The sequence below is a fragment of the Oryctolagus cuniculus genome, chromosome 7 (assembly GCF_964237555.1).
Source record: "Oryctolagus cuniculus chromosome 7, mOryCun1.1, whole genome shotgun sequence".
Classification (NCBI taxonomy): Eukaryota; Metazoa; Chordata; class Mammalia; order Lagomorpha; family Leporidae; genus Oryctolagus; species Oryctolagus cuniculus.
In genome coordinates, this window is record NC_091438.1 from 44,831,596 (window position 1) to 44,842,374 (window position 10,779).

General features: G+C 55.9%; 1 protein-coding gene across 1 annotated transcript; it reads left to right on the plus strand.

Moving 5' to 3' along the window:
* The first annotated feature begins 4,419 nt into the window (after positions 1 to 4,419).
* LOC100349767 (protein S100-A15A) lies at positions 4,420 to 8,416 on the plus strand. The gene is made up of 3 exons (XM_002715514.5): positions 4,420 to 4,687; positions 6,462 to 6,650; positions 7,460 to 8,416. Exons 2-3 carry the CDS (start codon positions 6,501 to 6,503, stop codon positions 7,634 to 7,636), a joined length of 327 nt encoding a protein of 108 aa, XP_002715560.1. The 5' UTR covers positions 4,420 to 4,687; positions 6,462 to 6,500; the 3' UTR covers positions 7,637 to 8,416.
* The last annotated feature ends 2,363 nt before the right edge of the window (positions 8,417 to 10,779 follow it).

Here is a 10,779-nt window from a genome sequence, read left to right on the forward strand (position 1 = left end):
AAATGAGTTTTCTCATTCTGTTGACTCTTTGGAGCTCAAGGTTGTGGCTTTGGCTGTGGCATGGTGCTGGTTGGGTGTGACCGGCCATGAGGCTGCCAAGCACCCAGCTCCCACTACTGCAGGGGTCTTCTCCGTGAAGGGGGCTGTCCTTGCTGGCCCTGCCCTTTGGTCTGTGCTGGCGTCCCACGGTGGGCACACACCTTGCACCTGTTTGTCCAGGTGCATGTCTCCTGTCTTCCCTGAATGCTTCTGAAGGCAGAAGAATTTTATTTATTTGTGTTCTACCCTCTCCTCAAAGCCTGCTATAGAGCTGGGCACAAAATCATATTTAATCAAGAGTTGACAGAAATAGGAAGATGCAAAAATAATGAAATTTTTAGTAATGGTAGCTTGAGTAAATTATAGACACATAAAATCATATATATATATATGTGTATATATATATATAAAACTAAAAATAGACAAGATCTCTGTGACACTATATTTATTTGGTGTTCATTCTTGTTCTCGACACAGAGCTTGCAATACCCTTGGAGCTTCCTGAGTGATGGGGCATGGGAATATAGTTGGTTACTCATCACAAATCCTAACAAGCACTCTGGGTTTATTCTAGTGAGGCGGCTCCTGGGCCCCTAGATAGTGCCCGAGGGGTTGGCTGCCAGAGGTCACTGTGTGACAAAAGTGTTGGAGATTCCAGCCCCAGTCTCCCACCTCCTGGGAGGCAAGGGGAGCTGGAGATTGAGTTCAGGCGGTTCAATTTACTCACTCATGGCTACACAGGAATCTCCACAAACTCCCAGCCCCGGGGTTTGGAGGTCAGTGGCAGGTGCTGGGCGGCGTGGAAGCCCTGCGTCGCCTGGTCCCCTGCCTGCGAGTCTCTTCATTCAGCCTCTCCTGAGTTGTATCCTGCGTAGCAAGCTGGCAACAGGAAGAGAAAGGTCTTCTGAGTTCTGTGAGCCATTTCTAGCAAATCATCTCACCCAAGAGAGGGGTATGTGGGAACCCCCGAGTCCTAGCCTGTCAGTCCGCAGAATGAGGCGGTCCAGACCCTGAGACTGGTGTCTGAAGTAGAGCAGTCCACGTGGGTGCAGGGGCCCAAGCACTTGGGCCATCTTCCACTGGTTTCCCAGGCCATAGCAGAGAGCTGGATTGGAAGTGGAGCAGCCGGGACTCGAACCGGCGTCTATATGGGATGCCAGTACTGCAGGTGGCGGCTTTACCTGCTATGCCACAGCGCCAGCCCCAATATGTTTTCTATACTGTTCTGGAAGCTGTCGTTACTTTTCACAGTGAGACCTGCAATCCACGTAGACTTGATTTCTGTGTACGTGTGAGGTTGTTTCGTTTTTGGTTCCCGTGAATGAGTAACCAATGGATCCACGGTGTATTAGGTGTGGACATCTTTTCCTTGGTTCTCTTTCCTTTGGTTCCATTGGTCTCTGGCTCTCTGTGAGCCCGTCCCACAGGATCTTGGCTACCATACCTGTGATAATAAATCGTAGCATCTAGTCCTGTAAAATCCCCCAATCTGCTGTCTTCTTTGTGGTTGTCTGGTCTATTCTTAGCATTTTGCATTTCCATATGCGTTTTAGAATTATATTTTTAATTTCTGTAAGAAACTCCAGATGGGATTGCACTGAAGCTGTGGGCTGCTTTTGGGAGGATTGGCGACCTCACGATGACAGAGTCTCCCAGTACGCGAACATGGCGTAGCCCTCACTGAACATCTCTTGGTGGCTTCCTGTCTCACCTCCTGGTTTGGCTTCAGCCTGCCTCTCAGGCCGCACCTCCTGTCTCTGCTCTTCATTTCTGTCATTCCAGTCCTTGTCTCTCTCACACGCACCAGGATGGCTCCCATCCGAGCCTTTGTTCCTTGCTTTTCTCTGACAGCAGGGCTCCTCCCCTGGTTTCCAGGGGCTGGACTCAGAACAGGTCAGAGTCAAGATAATGGAGTGGCTGAGAACAGGCTCCGTGGAGCCATACGGCCTGGGTTTATGCCTCTGCTTTCCCTAGCCCCTGCCACTCACGTGGGAGACCTGGAAGAAGCTCCTGCCTCTTAGCTTCTGCCTGGCCCAGCCCTGGCTGTTGCGGCCATTTGGAGAGTGAATCAGCAGATGGAAGATCTCTCTCTCCCCCCACCCCATTTCTCTGTCACTCTGCCTTTCAAATAAATAATCTTTAAAGAGAAAAGCAAAGCAAAGCAAAGCAGAGTGATGGAGAAAGGAGAGACACTCCAGCACTCTGATATGGGATGTCAGTGTTGAAAGTGGTGGCTTATCTTACTACGCCAAAATGCAGGCCCCATGAATTTTAAAAAATATTTATTTATTTGAAAGGCCAAGTGACAGAGAGAGAGGGAGAGGTGAAGAGGAGGGCAGTCTGACTTTTGACAAATTATTACTCAGCAGTTTTCCAGGGATGACTCATGCTGATAGGTCACTTTTGTTAATTGGGTAGTTTCAAGGTTTTTACTTTACTTTTCAGGTTCTAAATATTGCAGTGGTGAGGGTTTGCCTGATTATTGCTTTGGACATCTGCTTAATTCATTTCTTGGCCTAAGTTTCCAGGGGGAATGGCTGGAGGAAAGCTATTCAAAAACATTCTCTGGGGGCCGGCGCTGTGGCGTAGTAGGCTAAGTGTCTGCCTGCAGTGCCAGCATCCCATATGGGCACTGGTTCAAGTCCCAGCTGCTCCATTTCTGATCCAGCTCTCTGCTATGGCCTGGGAAAGCAGTGGAAGATGGCACAAGTCCTTGCACCCACGTGGGAGACCTGGAAGAAGCTCCTGGCTCCTGACTTTGGATTGGTTCATCTCTGGCTGTTGCAGCCATTTGAGGAGTGAACCAGTGGGTGGAAAACCTCTCTCTCTGTCTCTCCCTCTCTCTGTCTGTGACTCTGCTGAGTAAAGACATAAATAAAATCTTAAAAAACAAAAGCGTTCTCTGTGGCATTGCTAAGAGGTTTTATTTATTTATTTATTCATTCATTCATTCGGACAGGCAGAGTGGACAGTAAGAGAGAGAGACAGAGAGAAAGGTCTTCCTTTGCCGTTGGTTCACCCTCCAATGGCTGCCGCGGCCGGCGTGCTGCGGCCAGCACACCGTGCTGATCTGATGGCAGGAGCCAGGTGCTTCTCCTGGTCTCTCATGGGGTGCAGGGCCCAAGGACTTGGGCCATCCTCCACTGTACTCCCTGGCCACAGCAGAGAGCTGGCCTGGAAGAGGGGCAACCGGGACAGAATCCAGCGCTGGACTGGGACTAGAACCCAGTGTGCCGGTGCTGCAAGGCGGAGGATTAGCCTAGTGAGCCACGGCGCCGGCCAAGAGGTTTTATTAAACAAAAGTTCAAGTCCCGTTTTTGGCTTTGAGCCGTAACAGTGTACTGATGAGCCACCGGGCTGCTGAGGAAGCCACTGTGTTGGGTGGACGAAGCCGCACGGAAACTGGAAAAGGTGCTGGCTCAGCTATCCACCGGTTGTGTCCTGCCCTGCCTGAAGTCCAGGTGGAGCCTCTGGTTCAATGGCCTGTCCTCTGGTGCCCCCTTCTGGGAGATGCAGACATCAGCCTGCAGGGCCCAGGCCTGAGGTGAGGGAGGCTGTGAGAGGAGGCTTGAGTGGGTCATACGCTGGGGAGGAGTTGGGGAGGCGCCACCTGTCACGCAGGGGCCCCAGAGCAGGTGCAAGAAGGCCACGCCCCCAGGTCTGGTCTTCCCTAGGAGGGTCATTTCCATATTGCGGTCAGTTATTCCCTAATGAACAAAGCCGATTCTCCCACTTTGCATTCATTTCCCATCCAATTTATTAAAAAAAAAATCCTTTATGAGCTTCTTTCTGTGGCAGGATAAAGCTGCAGGTGCGCAGGGCCATTCTGCCTCTCCGCCTCTGTTTCTTTCGACTGACTCCACGCCCCGAGTGGGCCCTGGCTCCCCCCTCCCCACACCAAGCCTTTGCACCCTGCAGGTCTCTGTGTCTGGAGCACCTGCCCGCCATCCCTCCTTACAACTCAAACTTTTTTTCCAGTCCCAGCTCAACGATTACCTCCCTAACAAAGCCTTCCTCTGCTCTCCAGGTGGCAGGTGCTCCCTCCCGGGTGCCTGGAGCACCCTGTTCATGCCACTTGGTAGTGCTCGTGGTACATGATGAGAGTGGGTGACTCGTCCCCACCCAGTGAGCTGGCCTTGGATCTTACTCATACTGCCTCACAGAGGGCCTGGCACACCACAGCTACTCGAGAAATACTTGTTGAATGCGTGAACATGCTTCGAGACGGTGAAGTTTGGGGGGGGATCACTAATTGAAGCCACGCAAGGTGTATTTAAGTGTGTGTCTGACCCCACCCAACCCTGGGGCCTGGTTTGTGAGTTCTGAGAGGGAGACGATGCTGAGGCCTTGGTGATTCTCTGATGTTTCTGATCTGGCTTCCAGGGAGGTGGGTCCTTGAGGCTGGTTGAGTTCATCTTAGCAAGTAAGTCTTGTGACGTCATCTCAGGAATGCAGTCAAGGTCCGGTTGTGCTGTTGAGGCAGCTGTGAGGAGTCACAGCACTGGCTGCCGCAGCTGGACGCACCAAGGACGGGCAGGGTGTGGGGCCTGGTGGTGGGCTCCCCGCTCACAACGCCGCTTCCAGTCCCGGTGCTGGGGAATCGCCAGGGTCAACCGCAGACCGGGACCGCGGATCCCAAGAGCAACAGGTCAGAGCCTCTTGTGAGAGAATCGTGGGGGCAGGTGGGCTGTGTTGGGTGAGTGCGGGTTCTGGAAAGCAGAGACGGGCAGCCCACCTCTGTGGGGAATGGGTGTAGTATAGATGGGTGTCCCAAGAGCGTCACTGTGGCCCCAAGGGGGTTTAGGACGCTAACCTGAACGCCCGACTTTGAGCTTATTCCCAAAGACATGGGTCTGGAGCCAGCGGCTGAGTTGTGTGACCCTGGGAGGTTCCCTTCATTTCCCCTCAGGCACATGGGGTTCTTGCCGTCTGCCTCCCGAGGCCGTGGGGAAGATGAGATGGAGCAGAGTCCATGTGCTCCACCTGGACACTGGCCAGCTCTGTCAGCGGTGGGCACAGCAGACGTCCCCGTCTCATCTCACAGGCCCCAGGGCCCCAGGGCCACAGCTGACCAGGGAGGCCATCTTAGCCCTTGAAAGCAAGGGCCTTGCCTCGGCAGGAAGTGGGGAGTCGCAGGTCACAGACGTCAGAGGGTCTGGGAGGCCATGGGACTGTAGGGCCAGGGGCGCTGTGTTAACAGCACGTCCGCTCCTCCTGGAGAGCCGTGCACAGCAAGGGCTGGTGGAAGCCGATATGGGGACTCCTGTGCTATCGTAGCTTCAGCTGAGAAAGGGAACAGCTCGCAACAGAGAGTGGAGCTGGGGTTTCTGGGTAATACAGTCATTTTAGCATTTTGCTGTGGCAACAATAGTTTGATAGTAGGGATCTGCTTTTGCAAGGATTTAAAATATGTCCTGGGGCCAGCGCCGCGGCTCACTAGGCTAATCCTCCACCTTGCGGCGCCGGCACACGGGGTTCTAGTCCCGGTTGGGGGTGCCGGATTCTGTCCCAGTTGCCCCTCTTCCAGGCCAGCTCTCTGCTGTGGCCTGGGAGTGCAGTGGAGGATGGCCCAAGTCCTTGGGACCTGCATCCCATGGGAGACCAGGAAAAGCACCTGGCTCCTGGCTTCTGCCATCGGATCAGCGCGGTGCGCCTGCTGCAGTGCGCCGGCCGCAGCGGCCATTGGAGGGTGAACCAATGGCAAAGGAAGACCTTTCTCTCTCTCTTTCTTTCTCTCACTGTCCACTCTGCCTGTCAGAAAAAAAAAATATGTCCTTGGGAAACATCATAAATAGGGTCTTGCTTCAAAGGGTTTAAAAAATTTTAGATTTATTTGAAAGGCAAACACACACACTGATCGAGAGAGAGAGAGAGAGAGAGAGAGAGAGAGAGGGAGGGAGAGAGAGAGAGAGAGAGAGCGTGCTTCCACCTACTGGTTTACTCCCCAGGTTGCCTGCAACAGCCAGGGCTGGACTAGGCCAGAGCCAGGTGCTCGGAACCAATCTAGGTCTCCCACACGGGTGTCAGGGAGCCAAGCCTGCTGCCTCCCAGGGTGTGCATTAGCAGGAAAGTGGAATCAGACGTGGAGGCGGGACTCAAACCCAGGCACTCTGATCTGGATGAGGGCATCTGAAGCACCGTGCCGCCGCCTGCCACCAGAGGCCTGAGTTGACTTCAGGTCACTCCTAACCATGGCCGGGCTGGGGGGCTGGGGACATGGACACAGCTCCTGTGCCCGGGAAGCCCCGCCTCCGTCCCTGGGAAGGGAGAGAGCCGCGTCCTGAGGTTCTGCAGTTCGGTTTACAGGGGGCCACGGAGAGTGCAGGGAGGGCCCGGGAGACAGCAGGAGGGCAGAGGGCTCTGGGGGAGGTGCTTGTCCCTCTGTGGAATGTTCCAGATGAAGTGCTGCATTCTTCTCCCAGGTTCTGCACCCCTGCATCCCCAGGCCCGGCCCGGCAGCCATGACGGACACGCCCATGGAGGACTCCCTCTTCCAGATCATCCGCTGCTTCCACCAGTACGCGGCTCGGGAGGGGGACGTGGAGACCCTGTCCCTGGATGAGCTGAAGGCCCTGCTCATGGACAACGCGCCCCGCTTCATGGAGGGCTTGGTGCGCAGGGTCTGGGGTGCCGTGGGGCCTGAGAGGTTGCAGCTGGGGTTGGCCGTGAGCAGTGAGGGTGTTAGGTGGGGGCGCTGCCTCTGGGAGGCTCTCCAGTAGATGTGGGGGAGGGGGGGAGAGGGGAGGGGGTGCGGAAGGGGGGTCTGCCCCAGCCCTGGCCGGCCCTGCTCCAGCCCGAGCAGAGCTACTCCCTGGGACTCAGGCCTAGCCCAAACCTGCTGGTTCCTCTGCCTATCCTGCCTCCTGGTTCCTTGCTTCTGGGACTCTGCCCCAAATGCCAACCCTCGGAACTCTGGCTTTGGACTTTGCTCCTGTTCCCCCTGGCCACTCCAGTGCCCCCTCCTCCTCCTCCGTTCCCTCCTTGCTGCATCCGGGCCACCTCCTGGGCATCCTGACAGCTCCAGGACTCCTGACTTCATCCTTTCCCCCATCTTGTGCTCTATAGGGTGGCACAAAGTGTGACCGATTCCCAGGCAGATGCACAGCTTGCGAGAACCCCGGGCAGTGGTGCCGGGGTGCAGCCAGCAGGGGCAGGTGGCCTCTGTCCTTGGGGAGCTCCCAGTGCTCGGGGAAGGAAGACAGTGACTGTGGGTGGTGGCCGGGTCATATCCTCTGCCTGAGGACCCACTCACGGTTACGCAGCCTGCAGAGTCCTAGCCATTGAATATTTGCTGTGGTTTCCTGCAAGCTCCCTTCAGGCAGGGCCATGCTGTAGCCAGCCCCCGGTCCCAGCAGGTGCTGGAGGCCCTGGTGGGAGTGTGCACCCCTGGGCCGTGGTTGATGATCCACCCCCTTCGCAGGGCCGGAAGCAGCCATGCTATGTCACAGAGTTGTTCCGGGCCGCAGACAGGAACAAGGACAACCAGATCTGCTTTGATGAATTCCTGTACGTCCTGGGCAAGCTGGCGAAGGACTACCACCTGCAGTACCACCGGCGGCTGTGCGCCCACCACTGCGCCCAGCACAGCCTCTACTAGGGGTGGCGGGCTGCCCGGAGCACGTGTGACCTGGGAACAGAGGACCCCGTGGCGTATGTCTATGTATGTGTGTGCACATGCGTGTATGTGTGTGTGGAAAGCACGGCTGTGTAGGAGAGAATAGTGCAATTTCATAAATATTTCTGAGTATTGGTCAGCTCAGGGGTCTGGGCACCGCCTAAGGATCCAGGTCTCCCCCACCCCAGGAAACACCAATTTGGGGTGGGAGACCCAGCCTCTGCCTCCAGGGAGCCCCTGTCTGACGGAGGAGGCATTGCCCTTGATTGCGGGGAATCCATGCTGGGCTGACGGGAGCCACAGGCCCTGCCTTCAGCTTTCAGTCTGTGAGGGAGGACTCTCGTCACCAGAGGCGGCCCTTAGAGAAGCTCCCTCGCCCATCCCACACACACGACGGGCTGGGGGCCCCGAGGAGATGGGTCTGGGCCCCTCTTCCGAAGGCGTCCCTGCTCTGAAGGAGAGCGCCAACAAGCCAGGGCCCCAAGGTGGACCCCCCTGGGTCTGGCAGGGGCCAGGAGAGGGAGGGCACAGCGGGATCCAGGGGCAGCAGGAGGTGTGCTGTCCATGGAAAGACAGGAACGAAGTCAGCTTGATGAGTGGGCTGCGGCCAGAGGCTGGCAGCTGAGCAGTGGAATTTGGGCTTTAGGCAATGGGTTGGTTGAGCGTGGTGTGTGTGTGTGTGTGTGCAGGAGGGAGTGTGTGTGGGGGTGTGTGAGGGAGAGTGTGTGTGTGTGTGGGAGGGTGTGTGTGTGGGAGGGTGTGTGTGTGGGAGGGTGTGTGGGTGTTAGTGTGTGTATGTGGGTATGTGGATATGTGTGGGATGTGTGTGTGTTTGTATGGGTGTGTGTGAGTGTGTGTGGGAGGGTGTGTGTGGGTGTGGGTGTGTGTGTCCTGCTGGGTGCTCTCAGAAGCAAGCAGGGAGGGGTGTGGAGGCAGATGAGACAGAGCAGAGGCTGGGGACCTGGTGGCAGGTTCAGGCACAGCTGGGGCAGGAGGGAGTGGGGTGGGGTGGGGGTGGGGCAAGTCTGCATGCAGGGTTGAGGGGAGGGAGCAGACACGGAGGAGAGGACGGCAGGACAGGACGAAGGCAGGGTGCAGCGCGAGGCCGAGGTTCAGGCCTTGGTGACTGAGGGGAAGCCACAGCTAGTGGTTGGCCTGCATGGCTTGCATCGCGGCTGCCAGTGCAGGGCGGGGAGCCATCCCGCCAGGGCAGCCTGTGTGCTGGCTCTGAGTCAGGGTTCCGAGACAGAGGAGAAGCTGACAGTCCGGCTTGGCAGAAAGATGGACACCTGACCGACACCTGTCCCTGGAAAGAGTGATGAGTGGAACCTGGGAGATGATCAACCAGAGAAGGCTTCCTGGAGGAGAGAGGGGCTGGGTCGGTCTCTACTAATAAAGCATGGTAATGGGTGCCACTGCTGACTCTGAACCCGTGACTCGCCTGTCCCGTGGCCCCTGAGCCACCCTGGGAGCCCGGCGATCTGACACAGAGCCCTCAGGGAGCTCTCCTCTGCTCTCGGGCACTGCTGGCTTCCGTCTTGGTAGGCTGTCTCTTCCGAGGAGGGGTGTGGGGTCCGGCGTCCTGCACTTCTTTTGATGGAAGCGATGAATTGTAAAAGACAGATGGGATCATGCACGTGGCTCACCCCCTACCCCCACCCCTGCCAAGACCCTCAGCCCCCGCTGCTCTCCCACCCTGCCCCTGTTGAAGGGCGCCCTCTGCTGCTGTAGCTGTTTTACTTTCTGTGCCGTCCAAGGGCAGTGAACCCAGAGCTTAGCCAGCGTCCCCTGCCTGGATCCACGCTCCTTCCCTGGGGCCACTGTGCCCCCAAGCCTGGGAGGATCCCTCCTGCCAGGCTCATCTGAGAAGCAGTGGGATTCATAGACCGCTGAGCACTAAACAGCACCCAGGCTGAGTGCTCCTTGTCTTGCTCCAGACACTTCCTGGGGATTTCTCCACCAGCCCTGCCTGCCTGTCCTCACTTCCTCAGCCTGGGGGACGGGCCAGCTTCCCTCTCTTGGGACACACAGCTGGGGATCGCGCCCCTTCCTGTAAACATGCCCAGGTTCTGCCCCCCTGCGTTGCCCAATGCCCGTCAGGCTGATTGCCGACTCTGCCTTTTCTCTCATGTGCTTGCCCACTTCCCGGCACCTGTCTTCAGCCAGGTCAGCTCAGCCGGGCGCCTGCTTTCTCTGAAGCCCCCAAGGCTGGCTGGCTGTGGGCGATGCTTCCTGGTCTCACTGGTCAGCCTGCAGGTGAGGCTGGAAGCAAGTCATCACTCGTGAATGCTGTCCTCTGCCTCACTGGATGTGGGGAAGGTCCTTGGGGAACTCCCCACTGCCAGACAGGGATCATTACACCTATCATCATCACTCACAAGGTGCTGGGACTATGCAAGTGGTGAGCGGCTGCAGGAACCCTTTGAGGCCGAGGTGCTGCCTTGGGGTCAGGCGCGGTGCTGGCAGCTCACAGAGGGGTGTGCCCGGTGAATAAGAGGGCTGAAGTAAGGGCTGGGCACTGGTTGAACACCTATCCTGTTTCACAAATGGTCCCGTTTTCCTCTCGAGAGTTTGATTCACTTTTTGGCAAGGAAGCTAGTCTGCCTTGGATTGATGGGTTTTTACCCTGACTCCTTTTAGAAATGATTCAATGTGGCTGGAAGTGATAAAGGGAATTTCCATACTGGAAAAGGAAAAGGCTACAAGTTCAAGTGTACATGCATTGATTCACTGAATACATGCTATCTGAGCACCTAGTAGGTGCCAGCCTTAGGGGTGTGAACACAAACATGGCTTCTTTTCTAAAGAGGTTCCCTGCTTTGAAGAAAAGACAACAAGCAGATAAATCATAGAACAAGGGGTATTCAAAAGTTCATGGAAAATGCCTATTATGAAAACTCCATAGATTTCAAAATTTTTATGCATCAAAATAAACTCATACTAACTTTTCATCATGTGTCTGAATAAGATCTGGTTTGAGGTCCTAAGAAGGATAAGACATCAGTTTGAAAAGAGCCCCATCAGAGTAGCATTAATTCTGCAAAAAAACCGAAGCAAGAATAAACATCCCACATTTATTTATGGGGATGCTTGGGTGGAAGAATGGTGAAACCATTGATGCTTTG